Raw genomic sequence first — 16485 nt, forward strand, 5'->3', positions numbered from 1 at the left:
TAAAAAAAAACCCAAACCAAAACAAAAAGCTCATACTAAGAGTCTACACCTTTCAAAATACAAACAAGCAAAACCTTCCTTTGCAGGGAGGCACACAAAAAAATAGAATTAGTGGTATCCCACAAATTGCACAATTGCTTGCATTCTGCTGCTGTATTTGCACATTCCGCCCCTCAAGGAACACAAAATGCTGGAGCTGTAGAGAAGGAAAACTCAGAACCTTTATTCCAGCCAAGTACCAGACCATTGGAGCACATATACCTTTCCCTGCAGGCTCTAGATATATCCCTGGCTGGTCTAGTACAGTCCTCTGTACTAGAAGTATGGAGTTCTATATATTTCAAGATTACTTACAAAGCTTCTAGAAACAGAAAATGACAGTTCAGATTAATGTTTCCCTTTTTAGCAGTTATCAGTAAGTACTCAAGACTTCCTGTGCATAACGGATGGAAATGAAGTTTGATTCATGAGAACAGGAATCTATGGGCTAATTATTTAAGGGTACTTCTAAAGGAAAATTGTTCCAATTCATTCTCAAAGTGCCTTATAACACAAATTAGTCCTTACACAGTCTCCCCACATACACATGCAATAAGAAAATACATGAGAAACTGCACAATGAACTACAAGTCTGTCTTTCTTAATTCCACAATCACTTCACTTCATGCTTGCAAGCCCAAAGATGACCCTCAGCCCCTGTAGAACTGCACTTAAATAGAAGGGGCAGCTGCTGCAAACACTTCCATTCACTGTCAAGTATATCTAACAAGGAGGTTAGGCCTGAAAAGGGGACCTGAGACGGGACATCTGCTCTCTCACAACAGAGCCAGCATGTGGCTTTGAAAGGAGAAAATCATAAAACCAGAGTTCAGTTATTGAAACTACGCAGCAGTCACATTTCCCCTCCTATTCTAACACACGTACTGAAGCTGGAACACTCTTCCCTCAACCCATTTCTTCTACTCACACTGCAGTCAAGTCCCAGGCCTTTGTTTGTGATTGCAATCTGCTACTCCCATGCAAGTGAGAGATGCCAGCAACACAGCATTTCAACCCAACTATGGAACAAGGAGGGAGAGATAAAAAAAGCCCGTTTTTTCCTCTAAATGGAACTCAGGCTTTGACACAAAATCTATTTTAATGATTTTGGCTAAAAATAAAACCAAGGTCATGCTTAGCTAGATAAAGATCAAAAGTTTATAGAAAACCACACTAGACACTCTGCTGTTATTTAGTACTTCAGTAATAAAGTGTCATTAGTGTCAAGTAGGTGTTGGTAAACCGTAGTTTAGAGGTGATTCGAACCACTAAGGTAGAAGTACACGTAGAAAAAGCCAGGTCAGGTTCACAGCAATAAAAAGCTGTGGGGGAGGGAAAACGCTGAGGAGCTGGTCAAGACAGCTAGTTCTTGTGACTTGCCTAAGCACCACGACACAGTGCTAAGATCAAGTTCTCTGCATGCCATGGCAACAGCACATAACATTAAGTGGCTGCGATTATTGCGATGCATCCATTCCTCACTCTACGCTGTCTTTGTTTAAAAAGACAATCCCATCATCTTCGAAATTTTAAAGAAGTTTTTGGGTGAGGTTTGTTGGGTATTTCTACCTTAAATTTTGGCAGTCACCTTTCAGCAAAGGAAGAGATCTCATTATTATTACACAATGGATAATTTTGCAAAGGAAAACCTGTACACCATAGAGCTCCCCGTCAAAAGCTTTCTAGAAATTCTAAGAGTTCTATCATTAAGAGTCTGCCACTTTTCTGACACCTGTAATTGCCATTCCTTGACCTGAAACAAATTTATTTAATGCTTGGCATGCATATGAAGTATGTACAACATCGCTCATGAAAACGGAAGCAATAACAGCCACCGAACTCGTTAGCCCAAGGTCAGGCAGTGTGCACTCTTCAGTACACCCTCCTTCTACTGCTCTTAATATACAACACCAATTTAAAGCAACTAAAACCCTTGATATCTACGTTGTAGTCTGTTTTTTTCACAAGTTACACACTTCTACACTTTTTGGAATGATTTCTATATAAGGCAGAACTTTTGCCAGCCTTTTATTCTTTAGGAAGTACGGAGAAAGGCATCTAGAAATCACAGCTAGCTTTTAACAACATGCGATTTAAAAACTGAAAGATGGGGAAGGCATTTGGGTATTTGTTAGTTTGTTTTTTACACTTTAGAGACTTGATTTTGCATTCTTCTCTACAGCCATGTAAGAGACTCTCAAGTAACTGAGTCCCAACAACAGTGGGTTGGATGGGAAAGGGAGAAAGATCATCAATAACGTAATCTTCACAACAAATACTTAAACATTAGTAACTATTACCCATGAATTTCTGATTAGCTGCAAACATTCTCATCTGGAAAAAAAATATTAAATTATTTAAGAAGCCAGTACAGAAGTAAAGACTAAGCACTGGAAAACATCAATCTCAACTTCCATAGAGAAATTCTCATCAAATGAAAAAAGTGCTTATCTAATTAGACTCAGTAGGCCCCCAAAGCAGTCTTAATGTGCTCAGTAGTCACAGCAGGCAGCTAGAAGCTATTTAGCAGAATATACTAACACACTGGGATCAGTGGAAGCTGCCGTTACCTCCAAAATAAGAGAGCTAGAGTTGATGTACATGCTTTAGAAAACTGATTTTGGTCTGATATTTGGAAAAACAGGGATTTACATCCAGAACATGTAATAGGAGACTGTCAAGAAACCTTACTGACAGAAAAAGCACCACTACTTTCTATTTTAGCACCAGTTAAGTTGTGTGCCTAGTCTTGCACCATAAAGATTCAAATCTATCATATTCTCCTCTAAAGAATAAATCTGCCACGACCAGCATATTCAAGACCTTCAGAAAACTTAACATATTCATCTTCATCATAGAATCATACAATAGTTAGGTTTGTAACGGACCTTAAAGATCATCTAGTTCCAACTCCCCTGCCATGGGCAGGGGCATCCCACTAGATCAGGATGCCCAAGGCTCCATCCAACCTGGCCTTGAATACCTCCAGGGATGGAGCATCATCCACAACTTCCCTGGGCAACCTGCGCCAGTGCCTCACCACTCTCATGGTGAAGAAATTCTTCCTAATGTCTAGTCTAAATCTGTCCCTCTCCAGTTTATATCCGTTCCCCCTTGTCCTATCACCACAGCTTTTATGAATAGCCCCTCTCCAGCTTTCCTGTAGGCCCCCTTCAGGTACTGGAAGGTTGCTATAAGATCTCCTCTGAGCCTTCTCTTCTCCAGGCCGAACAACCTCAACTCTCTCAGCCTGTCCCCATCTGGAAGGTTCTCCATTCCTCCGATCATCTGTGTAGCCCTCCTCTGGACCAGTTCCAACAGCTCCATACCCTTCTTATGCTGAAGATTCCTTATAATCTGGTTCTAAGATTAAGGTTTATAAAGGGTTGTTGCACAGAGCACTCATTAGCAACTAATGTTCAAAGACAACAGTTCTAAATCCTCTCTGGTAAGGCCAGTGCTACCATGAGCTGCAGGACTCATCAGAAGAATCGAAACTTGTAGGGTGTAGGGAAATAATCAAAGCTGGGCAAATCACCAACCAGTCCAACTTAGCACTGTTTTCTTCTCCTAAGTGGACTGCCTGTCCTGCTTTGGTGGTTGAAATTTTGCTCAAGGATAAGTAGTGGAAGAATACTTAAGTAAACCCCATGATTCTATTTTCCACATTTAAAAAAAAGACAAAATAAAAGAGAATGTTTCTAAATACAGCTACTGACAGACCATGGAAAAAGTCTTCATATGTCTGAAAGTTTGGCACATAGAAAGTTTTTTTTTGGGTGGATTCCAGAAGTGACTTATGTGTGCGCACACACACATTATGCCTGCATGCAGAGATGCCTTCTTTCTTATTCATATACCCTTCTTGCATAAGACATGCCTACTTATTAAGCTACCACGGGAAAACACTTACGTAGAGATCCAGTGGACACACTTGGCATCTGGCTTTCATTACACAGCTCACCAGTGAACATTTCCAACGCATTCAGCTCAGGCTAACAAGCTCACAGTCCTCAAACATCCTGTCTGCAGGACAGCCTTCCTCCCAACCTTTCTTTGCAACCTGCAGACATATTTCACTGCAGGGAACAGAAAACTAAACTCCTAACTACATTTACCTTACTAGGAATACCACGCACACTAGTCGCTTATGGTTCTAGGAGAACCCAGTCCAGTCCTATTGCCCTTGAGGAATGCTTCTTGAATGGTAATTCTTGGAAAATCCTGCAAAAAAAACCTTAAATGCAAACTAGTATTGAGCACTGGACACAAGTATTCTTAAAATTACGTTAGTCTCCAATTGAACATCCTTACAAAAAGATTACTGTGCACCACACACAAAAAAAAAAAAAGTGAATTGTCTATGGATTTGTTTTAGCTGCAGAAAGTGATATTGGTGTGGAGTGAAAAGCTGCTCAAAAAATCACACAATGGGACAGAAAATGCATTCCTGATGCAGAACGTGCAGTAAACGTGCAGCTCACCTACGAGGATACAACTGACGAATTCGGCAATAGTCCATCGGGGCAGAGCGAAGGGGGAAAAAAATATAAATGAGACATCTTTCAAGTCCTCCCATCATCACCACCACCCTCCTTTTATGTGCTTCTAAGACTTGGCTGCTTTCTACCCTTTCAATGTTTCCCTACAATTTCAAAGATTTCAGCCGATGTGTACTAGTTTATCATGGTGTTCTCCAGTTTTGAGACAGTATATATAGTAGCCAGACCTAATCTATAAAGGTACAGAAGAAAGGAGACAACTCCTCCACCGAAGGATAAGTTTTAAACTGGCTAGACCGGTTACAAGCAATACATCTGTGTGAAAAGATCAGCATGGTTGATGCTTCATTTACAGCATCTCTTGCCCATGAATTCAAGAGGTTGTGGAAGGAAGCTGGTGAAGGGTCTGATCACAAGTCTTATGAGGAGTGACAAACGGAACCGGGATTGCTTAGTCTGGAGAAGAGGAGGCCGAGAGGAGACCTTACTACTCTCTACAACTGCCTGAAAGGATGTCGTGGTGAAGCAGGTGTTGGTCTCTTCTCCCAAGTAACAAGTGATAGGACAAGAGGAAATGGCCTCAAGTTGCACCAGGGAAAGTTTAGGTTAGGATTTCTTTCCTGAAAGAGTGGTGAAGCATTGGAACAGGCTGCCCAGGTAAGTGGTGGAGTCACCATCCCTAGAGGTGTTCAAAAAGCATGTAGATGTGACACTTTGGGACGTGGTTTAGTAGGCATGGTGGTGTTGGGCTGATGATTGAACTAGATGATATTAGAGGTCTTTTCCAACCTTAATGATTCTATGATCCCATGGACAAGTTTATTCCCACTGTAGCTCCAATGAATTCAAAGGAGTTATGACTTGGAACAATGTCCCCTGGCTTGCAGTTCTGGACAGACTTCAATTGTTTCATAGTTCACTGTCCTCCTCAGTCCCCTGACAGACTTTAGTAGCTAGGCTTTTCTTGAGCAATACGGCTTTTACCAACATCAATGAATATATTTTTCCTGTACAAGGTCAGCACAGCAACAAAGCATTATTTAACCTAGGTCTTACCTGGTCTTTTTTAGACTTGTGTGAGGAAGCAACATGAGCCAGATACTGAATGACCTTCTTGGTGTTCTCTGTCTTACCAGCTCCTGATTCACCTCTGTAAAGAAAATCTGCAATCACTCACAAAAAAGATGTAGGTGGGACACATTCATATTCCTAACTCCAAAAGGGCTAGAGCACTCCTTAGCTGCATTGTGGCCATTGTGGTACCTCCCTCAAAACCAAGGAAAAGCAAGTTGTACTGGCGAGTGGTAGCAATGGAGCTGGACCTCAGCCAGTTTGCCACTGGGTGCAGGTTCCGTAGGTGTGGACAGAGGCATGAAGGCAATAAATAACTCTGCTTTCTAGTTACTTGGATACAAAGATTGCCATGCGACTGAGGAATAATTTGGAGGCTGCTGTAGAGGTAGGGGTGAAAGGTAATGAAGTGAATCTTTTAAAAGGAAGCCTCCTGACTGCAAGAAGCAGCACACCAATTCCTTAAGCCGAACTGAGGGCCAACCAATTTTGCTATGTCTAGAAGAAAAGCTGCTGTATCTAGGGTATCTGTAACTGTATTAGCCTCATCAGTCTGAATGTACTCAAACATAACAGCTGCATCAAGTCTGAAGGACTTCTCCAAGTCTTTTCCATTGACGAAGCTGTATTTTTTGAGGAGTTTGATCACAGGGGCTGTTTCAAAACCTCCCTCCTTCCTCCATTTCTTATAAAAATTGCTTTGTATAAAGGATTAAATATATACCGGAGAAACTGTAGTGGGACCTTCCTTGACTCTATTATCACCTGATTTACTGAGCCTACCCCCAGCACATATAGTTAAGAGAGTCCTCCAACCAAGAACTTGAAAACACGCACTTTGACACTCAGACAAGCTGACAACTGTAAATACTCACGTGCAAAGGATGGATTGATCCTCTCGATCTAGAATGAAATTAAAAAAAAAAAATAGTCAGACTAAATCACTAAAATTAAATTTCTGTGATAGAATGAAATCAATACCAAAGACAAATCAAGAATTTTACTGGCTCCCAGTCTCTGACAAGTACCTTCAGAAATATGGCCAAGTAACTCCTTCTTTGACAACAGACCCCAGCCTCCCACCATATGCCAAAGTATAGCGGCACCACAGCAATTTAGTTTTCTTCATCCAGAAAGAATACTATTTGCATCACAACTTCTCTGCAAACAGTACAGAAGTCTGCCTCTGAACGTTTCTTTACCACAAAGCTACAGTTTGATGTACATCTACTTGTTCTTCAGCCCTCTCTTGCCTATTATACTGGGCCCATATTGACTTACAAAAGTTATCAGCAAAGCAGAGGTAATGGAAGGGAGAGAAGGGAATTAAGACAGCAAGCATTACAAATCGCAAAGTGCCAAAATCTCACATCAAACAGAGGCTTTCACCCCCCTCAAAAAGCACTGAAAGCTCAGTGAGAAATTTCTGTTACCTATTTTGCACAGAATGGACTTAAAAACCACAACACTGAGCAGCAGCCTAAGTCCTATACGGCTGATTTGTTTGTGGCACCATCCCCCATTGTATTAATGCTGCAGCTGGTTACAGTAGAACTCCTTTTTTTTTTTTTCATGTTGACATACCAGTACACACACTAATTCCTGTGCTCAATTCACAGCTGTGGATGATAATATCTCTCCAGTTACAGAACTTACAGCCTATCCACCAGTATCTTCTCCCACATCTTTAACCTCTTTACAGCTTTCATCTACAATTCCACTTCCTCATACGCAATCCTGAGTTGTCCTTCCACCATTCCTTCATCCCACTGCTCCTTCACAACTTCTGTGTGAGCACATTCCCCTGCTTCTACCTTGGTTTCACCTTGCATACCCCTCCACCCTGCATCCCATCCCTCTCCCATGCCACCAGGAACCAGCTATGAGCATTGTGGAGACTGCAGAGCGCCTGTGCCTACACCACAACAGCCTTAGTAGCTCACAGTCATCACAGGGGCAGAGACCCCCTGTTCAGACATGGAACAGACTTGGGCACAGCAAGTCATTAACAGACAGTCCACAAGAGCTATTGCGGCACTCACGGAGAGAGTGACACCAAACTCAAAATCCTCATCAGTTTGTGTAGTAAGTTATCCATTTGGTTGAGGTTTTTGTTCTGTTTGATTGTAGGTTGGTTTTGCTTAAGATCAAGACTAGAGGACTAGCACATCATCCAGCTGGAGACCCTCAGTAATACATCAGCTAGATTTCATCCACTTATTGTAATTTTTTCCTTTTTCCACACTGTGCTCAATTTTGTGGTGGACTGAAGTCTAATCTCTAAAAAAAAAAAATCTTCCGATGTTCTTAAAAGTATACAATTCACTGGATCGCCCTATTATTTCAGCAATTGGTAACCTTCATCAGTATGTTTATGCATGTGACTGTCTCCGTATTTTAGCTATTAGCATATTTTCCTATTCCTTTCTGCAGTAGCATAGAGAATCCAAGTGCATTCAGTATTCTCCTCACCAGAGAGTACTTAGCCAATATAATTTAGTCACCATTCAAGTTGTTTTGTGCAAGACAAAAGAGATTCAGCTGTAATTAGGCAAGGCTTTACAGTCAGATGGAGTTCAAGTACCTGAAACCACTTTCTATATCCTTACACACTGCTGTTGTAAGTGAATTTAGCATTTCAGTCCTCAGACCACGAATGCCATACTCATCAAGAAAAATCTCCTATAAACTCAGTTTATAAAGAGATAAATCTATCTAGCCTTTGGACACATTTTTATGGAATAAAGAAAGCAGGTACCAAATTTGAGATTCTATTTTTTCTTAAAATTATTCTGAAACCAACAATGGAAACATTAGGTTCACATGCTACAGAGAGGTAACTCCTGCTCTTAAGCTCTTTACTGGTAACTGATTGTACGCAGATGAGCACAGAAAAGTAGAAGAAAATAATCTGCTTTATCCCTCTTAATACTGGTCTCAGAAAGAGCTGATCAGCCCTAAGACTGGAAGAAAGCAAGCAGAAGAAAATTATCACTCAAATGATTTTGGCACAGCAAATTTTTAACTATTCAAAACTAGATACTGCTGCTTTACTAGCACTGCATATTCATTTTTTAAGTGCTGGATCTTATTCATTGCCTTTAAGATACATGTCCTTTTTGCTGACGGACAAGCAAAGAGTAGATGTCAGCCCTCCCCGAAGGCTCCACCTATTCAAGGTTCCCAGTGGGTCAAGGGCTCAGCAGGCACACGCCGTGACTGGGCACTTTGAGGGTGGATCAGGGGAATAACTGATGACTCATTTATGGTTTGCCTAAGGAAACATATTCTTTGGTCTTGCCACCTGCATGCAATTCTCTATCCCAAAGCAGCTATGTGAAAGGAAGATTGTGCCTCTGAATAACATCTGACTCCCCAAAGCTTAATTGTACAAAAGCAGACCATCTGTCTGAGCAAAGCATATATTCACATTCAGGTACTAAAAGCACTTCCCTAAGGAAGGTGCTCCTTGCTCCCAGTAGCCAACTCCAGTGTTGGAATTATGAGCTGGGGCTCCTCATATAGGCAATGGAACCCTAAGCACCTAGAAAAGGCATGCCTTTCCCCTTCCCTCTCCTCCAGGAGAGAACTCTTATTCCAGTGAAAAAAAACGTTGGAAAGCAGACAGTTGAACCACCTGCTCAACAGAAAAAAAGCGACCAACATCATATAATAGTCAGAAGCAATTTGGTAGCAAACACTTTGATTTTGACAAGTTCTGTTGCACTTAGTTGAGAAGCTCTTTTGGAGTCTCATTCCAATCAGGCAAGGAAGTAAAGCACCCTGCAGTGACCCGAGGAAGTCCCAGAGGGGCAAGCACAGGATTTTTCACACCTTAACGCAGAGCAAGGTGTTGAAAAGTACTCAGACAGGAAAAGTCACAGACAGTGCTCCAAACCCTCTCGGCACTATGTTTTCCTCCCCCAACATACTTTCCTGGTGGCCTGCTGCAGCTGCATTAGTCACCTCTGGTTTAAGCCAGCAGGAACGTACCTGCGAGTGCAGGCAAGTCACCGGCAGCATGCAGACACTGCCTTAAAAGGCAACATTCCTGTTTGCAATCCGGGGGAAATTCTTTCCCAGGACTGCAAAGCAGCAGTCATTGGGATAGCTGGAATTCTTCTAATTGTGTACAGACAGACAACTCGAATAATCTGTTGAGCAACAGGAAACTGAAGCCGACCAAAGGGCCGAAGAGCTAACGCATGCAAAAGCATAACTCAATAGACACACTTCCAATTAAGAATTGCTTTAAATGCCAATTTTCGTTCTCCATACAATACAGACTTGTGCCATCACGAATCAGAATGCAGTCGGCCAGACAAGAGGCCACCTCCACCCCTTTCTTTTTTTTTTTAAGGATCATTCAGCATGGGCGTACTGCACAACTTCAATCAGCGCTTGCCTTTGCTCCATTGTCAGTTGTGCAAGCAACCTACTCAGCAAAAGAGAATGTGCTGGGTACCATAAATTCAGTTGCTTATAATAACATAATCAAGAAATGCCTGATTAAAAGAAATCTGCATCTGCTTTTCAATCTTAAACAGAGTCACTTATTAAAAACAATCCAGAATAACAACTCATTAGTTAATTATAGCAACAGTTCTGTATTTCAGACCAGCTGGCAAGGAAAGCTTTTTATCTAGGCTCTTCTTTAGCTCTCATCACCGCAGCATTCAAGTGATCATAAGAAGCAGCAGTATCAAGCATCCAGAAATTCAGGAAGTAAAACATCCTTCAAATTTAAGCTATACAGCAGTATGGTATAATAAGATTAGTAGATTAATTTTACTATATAAAAAAACCCATAATATCTAACTTATTCTTGACTTTTTTCAGTCCAAAAATAAAACTGTTCAAACTAGACTGCTTCCAGGACCTTCAGCATACACTAAAAAAATCAATTAAACAAAAATTTGTTCTCACAAGAGAGGCATTTAGTACATTAGAAGTCCTCAGCCAAATATTCTACTGCAAACCAACAAATTTTAATGAACGTTTAGCTGCTGTGGTCAAATACATAGGCATAACTGATAAATCAATAGAGGCCCAAACTCTTGAATTTTGTTTTCAGACATTTTGGGATGAGTGAAGAAAAAGGTGGGGAGGCTAGGAGAGAATGTACAATTTAAGCTCTACATCTCAGTTTACAGAACATCTGAGCAGGCCTTTATCACCCACTTCCTCTGCATGAGTGACTCCAGTTTCAAGCCTGTTCATCTCCATAAAAGGAGAAGTAATATAGCATTCACACAATGGTGACATCATCTCTCCAGCTAAGAGGAAGTGTAGCTGAAAGGCAAAGGCTTGGCTTGCAGCCCCCTGCCTATAGCTGACTCATTAAGGCTAAAAGCTTAACCATAGGGAGACGGTACCACCCACCTCCTTACCACTGAACCTCTGGCCCTCCAGGTTTCCGTTACTGTACTGCTTCCCTAACATCGCATCGAGGTGAATGCCTGAGCCCAACTTGGGCAACTGTCTGGCCAACCGAGTTAAATAGGTGATCTAAAGCAAGAATTAGTCTTAAATGCATCTAAGTGTTTCAAACGTGCAGTTTCAGTTCCTCAGTCCCTCCTCAGACTTCTCTTCCTACCTCAACGCCATCTTACAACCGATGACCTTTCCTCAGGGCTGTAACACAGGAGGAGCCCAAGGCACTTGATGCTGCTACTCAGAACAACCCCCTAGCATAAAATCTAATCAAATGTGTTCACTGTGGTGCTTTAACCTACATGCTGGTTTGAGTAGGATCTAAAACACTTAAGGGAAACACTAGAAGAGAGCCTGAGAGTCTGCTTTTGCCTTATCATTTAAGGAATGCATTATAGAGAAGTTTCAAAATGCTAGTAACCTAAAAAAAAAAGGAAAAGAAAGAAATGCAATGAAGGACAAACACAGCATATCCAAGGCAGCTCTCAACAATAGAACTTCAAGATGTAAAAAAAGGAGAAAAATTACTCGAGTTGGCAGGAACACTGCACTGCCAAGATTCAGCTTTGCATTATATGAAGTTTGAGGTCAGTCAGAACAAAAACAAGTAAGGTTCATTTAAAAAAATGAAATATCCTACCGGGTCAAATGCAAATATTTATTTCCCCAAGCCATTTTTGGATTAGAGCCCATACCCCTTTCTCTAGCATTCCTTAACTGAATGCTAGTGGAGAGAGAGAAACAGGAAGACAAGTTAGGCTGTAATTTTAGGTTACACAAATGCTTATGAAGTTCTGACAGGAAAGAAAAACTGGTACACAGCCTGCAAAAACTCAGACAGCTCGTGATACTAAAACAGTGAACTGCAGAGAGGCTGACAGCAAAGGCTGAGCCATTACATAAGTGACTGCCAGAGAGCTCCTGCACTGGTTTGCAGGAATGAAACAAAAAGGGTGTGGTAACTACTAAAACACAAGTGGGCAAGAGACTTTTTTTTTAGCTCCTTGTTCTATTGAAAACCACATTTCAAGACACAGATTTTTAGAGCTGCATTTAGAAATCTCAAGTAATTCAAAGCATGTAAAACATTTCTTTAAAAAAATCAGAAACTTACATCTTTTCTTGTTATTTGTATACGAGCACCTTCAATATAACCACCTCCATAATTAGTATCTAGACTTAACATTGCCTTTTGCATCAGAAATTTGGACAAATCTTGGAAACAAACTAGAGAAAACACAGGCTGTACTCCTTTGGGTTTAGTGGAAACAGAACTTCTACATGCAACTTGGAAGAGACGTCTGTGCCTCTACATAATCTGAACAGCTCTGCCCATCAAGTATCCCTGAACTGGTAAGCACACACAGAATAGTGTATAGAAAATAAAGATACACAGCACAATAGAGTGCAGCATAGCAGACCAATGCTAAGATGCAAGCTGAAAAAGACGACTTAAGACTGAGGAAGTTAAAACAGAAGCATTCTGCTTGCTCAGAAACTTAAAAATATGTAAACATCTAAGAATTAAAATTAAAATACTTCAAGGTCATGTTCTATAGAAACAGATCCAGAGGGCTGTTTCTTGTGAAAAAGACAACTGGGCCTGAGGTACATGCAAAGATGTACAACAGCAAGTGATTTGTTTTAACAATATCTAACACTGTTTCCTCCCTTAATGCAACAAGGCCAACAGAAATCGTGAAGTTACTATGCTTCAGATTTTTTTCTTTTAAAGACCAAACCCAGAGACTACCTAACTCCCAAGTGAATACCAGCCAGATGCTGGCTGTACAGGCCCTTTGTGAACTAATTCATCAAGGTGAAGAAGCATTTAATTACTGCACAATGATTTTACAGGTTTTGTTCAGTGAACCATTAGGAACCTACACTAATGTGGAGAAACTGGATGAGAAAGGAGATGGAGTACATTCATTAGCCATGCGCTGTCTATTGCTTCTCCTGCCTTAGTTGAGCAGGTTGGGCTTCAGAGACCAGAATAATTACCGATCTAACCTATTACAAAAGTTTCAGACACTGACATTAAAACAGCCATCACGCTCTGGACACCAATGAAATTTCTAGCTCCTATCAGCATTTAACACAGAAAATTCCCTATATGTGTTCCAAATGGACAAACAGGTGCTGTTTAACAGCTTTAAAATATGTTTTTCTAAATAGATTCCCTGGAGACTATGAATTGAGGTAAAAGAATGTGCCCCTCCAGTGTACACCTGCCACATTAGAATAACGATTTGTATGCTCAAGACACCACTCCACTTGCAGGCACTATGCTTCAATCATCAGCATCAGAAGAGTAACTCTTCTGAAAGCAGTCACACCTGAGGCTTCTGCCATCCAGCTTACTCAGGGAACAGAAACATCAAGGCAAATGACTGTTTTCTCTGTAAACAAAAATGTTACACTTTTTTCAGAGTTCTACTCTCCAAGCACAGAAAGTCTAAGTACTATGCACCAAAATAATGTTTTCTCAGTTGTAAAGTTTTGGCTTGGAAAAAGGAAGAAAAAAAGAAAAAAAAAAAAATCACTCTGAACATATTGTCCATCATGTTACTGCTTCAAGGAAGTACTTCTGGTGAAATTTAACTAAAAACAATTTAACCTCTTGGAATGTATAAACACACACCACACTTTTGTGAATGAAGTAACCAGGGTACACATAAAAAGAGGACCAAACTCACCAATGGTGCATCAGCATATATGCCTGAGAAGGGTTAAATAGTTTCTGGATTAGCAGAGGTTGGCATAAAGCTCTCATCTCTTCTCCCTTTCCTAACAAACGTCCCTTTGAATGGCCTGCTTATTAGAATACCATAAACTGACTGAAAACAAAAAAAAAAAATCAGATCAATTAACATGCAAGGCTTTTGCACTCTGTCAGCTTAAGAGATAAATACACCGCATGCTGACAGAAGCCAGAGTCAACAGCTCCCTATCCTTCTCCAGACCATGAAGGATTCCCAGCCTTCAGGGCTCTGAAGGTAACCTAGGGAAGGCAGCCTAATCCTAAATGCCTCCGGCTCATGTGGAGCACCAGACCCTTTCATCTTCTATTCTCTGGAGAGATTCCTGCCATACCACTGGCTGCTGCACCAAGCCTCCCGCACCGCTAAGCAAAACTGAGAAAGTGGAACTGAAATGTTGCTTTCTGTTGCCCTAAAGGCTAGCGAGAACCAGAGACACCAAAACAACCTACTCACCTTCACTCCCAGTAGTAGATATTGCGATGTTACTGTTAGCCCTTGCAATAAGGACATAAGGCAGTAGATAACACTAAAATTATCTCCAGGGTTCTTGCTAGGACACATACACATGTGAAGCAAGACACACACACACACACAGATCTTTCCTAGCCTAGTTAAACAGGTCCAAGCAGGCTAGTTCAAAACCTAACCGGGAATGACATTCACATCCAACAAGCCTTCCAAGAAGTCAGTGACAAGATCTCCCAAACCAGGCAAAGAAGAGCTGGGGTAAACCTCCAGACTATCAATACTGCTGAGAATACTGCATAGCTAAAATTGTTCTGGGAAAGGTAAACACTCCAGCAGAGCTCAGAGCAACTTTCTCATGCTAAGAAAAATGAGGTAGGGCTGCCATTCTTTAACTATGTACACCAAAACAACCTGAGTCTGGGATTTCCGAGTTTTAAACATCACTCAAGCAGGGATCTGACTAAGACACCTTCTCTTCTCAAAAGGAAATATCCATGTAGATTAATCACTAGCTCTGAACCACCATCAGACCAAGGAATGTCACCTGTCCCTTGTTGCAGAATTGCAGCTGTCCAAATACCCACTGTCACATACTGATATATCTGGCAGGGACAAAGGACGTGCAGGTCCAAATAGCTTAACTGTTGTCTACAGAAGGAAAAGGACTTCTTCAGTCTTCTTACAACAATGCCAAAGAAACTGTTCTGATTCAAGGTAGAAAAAGTTTCTTTCCAGGAAACAGTAACTCAGGTAGGGTTAAGTCAATAACTTGTTCAAGAAAAATATATGTTGGCACTTGAGCTGAAAAGGAGTGGGCAAGGGAGAGAAGGAAGTAATAAAGGAAGCGAAACAGCAATAAGAGGTTTATGGACAACCATGCTGCCACGTATAGTATAGGTGGTGCATCTATCCTTGTCCTCCATGGCAGAGCCAGTCTTTGTTTGAGGGAAGTGAGGTCCTACATAGGTCCAGGTTCACAGGCTTTTTCCTCTGCATACAGCATTCCTTTCAGAGTAACAGACCACTAGAGTAGCCGTATTTCTTCAAGAGCTGCCACATCTTCAACAAATTGCCATCAGTACCCTGCCACAAGTCCATTGGTCTGTATGGCTCAGCCCTTCCCACCCAAGACTTTTACAAATATAGCTTAATCGATCCATCATGTTAGTTCTCCCATGTGCTCTGCTCTGCACCACATTTCAGCAGGCGTTCTCAGCATTCTCCACAGGTAAAATTTCTTTAAAGCTATTAATGCCAGTAAGCGGAAGGAGTTTTTTCTGCTTCCTTTCCACTCTGGGCAACTCTATAGTTACAGTCTTCCTATGCTTGAGGGTGCAAGTGGTAGTGAGGGCAGGGGAAAAGCAGAATTATTTAAAACTGAGTCTAATTTAGAATTTTCAAGTTCAATTTTATTATATTTTGTCTTTGTTCAAAAAAGTGAGGTTAATGACAAGACCTAGGAGAGACAAAACACCATAGTCATTGCTAGTCATCAGAAAATAAAGGGGTAATCAAATTCATACAAGGCATGACAAACCAAACAGTCCATTATATCCTTCAAACCTCACAAAGCATTCCTCTTCATATAACCCAGCTATAAGCAGAAAGAAAAGCACAAAATACCTCCAGGCTTCAACACTCTCCAAGCATCCCAAACAGAAGCACTGACTCTGTGAAAGATTCCTCTCAGAAGGAGGAATATGCACAGGACAATCAGAGCTCCATACTGAAAAGTCCTCAAGTGACAAACAAGCAGCAGATAATATATAGGGTTCTTTATTTCTCATTCATATACATGGGGGGGAAATACAGGTCAATCTGCTTGCTCTCTGTTATTCTGTGAAAAGCCAGCTGGTGTATTTAACACTGCCCAATGGTAAGTTTTATTCTTATCAGAGTAAGAATGTAACCAAACAACTCTTGATCAGTAAAACTACCACTGACCTTCACACTTCAAAATGCAGGTTACACTGAGCTGGTTTCACCCAATCAGACTGTATGACTGGACTTTAAATACTTTTGTTAAAAGCCTCCATCAACCAATACACATCCTTGCCTATCAGTTCCAGCGGCTCATCACTCAGAGGAGAAGTTCACTATCTCAGTTCCCCACGCCTGCTTCTCTGAAGCCCACGCACTCATATCAGCCTCTTTAAGTCAAGTTCAGCTCCTGCCAGACTCTTTGTAAGGTTCTTCAATCCACTAAA

General features: G+C 41.2%; 1 protein-coding gene across 1 annotated transcript in view; it reads right to left on the reverse strand.

Moving 5' to 3' along the window:
- Positions 1–16485, reverse strand: part of MYH9 (myosin heavy chain 9) — a 71790-nt gene that overhangs the window by 33395 nt on the left and 21910 nt on the right. Inside the window, exons 4-5 of the mRNA XM_054058106.1 lie at positions 6488–6515; positions 5598–5691 (exon numbers count right to left, since the gene is read on the reverse strand). Coding sequence (XP_053914081.1) covers positions 5598–5691; positions 6488–6515 — 122 coding nt within the window. The remainder of the gene's footprint in view (positions 1–5597; positions 5692–6487; positions 6516–16485) is intronic.

This window comes from Cuculus canorus, chromosome 1 (genome assembly GCF_017976375.1).
Source record: "Cuculus canorus isolate bCucCan1 chromosome 1, bCucCan1.pri, whole genome shotgun sequence".
NCBI classification, from domain to species: domain Eukaryota; kingdom Metazoa; phylum Chordata; class Aves; order Cuculiformes; family Cuculidae; genus Cuculus; species Cuculus canorus.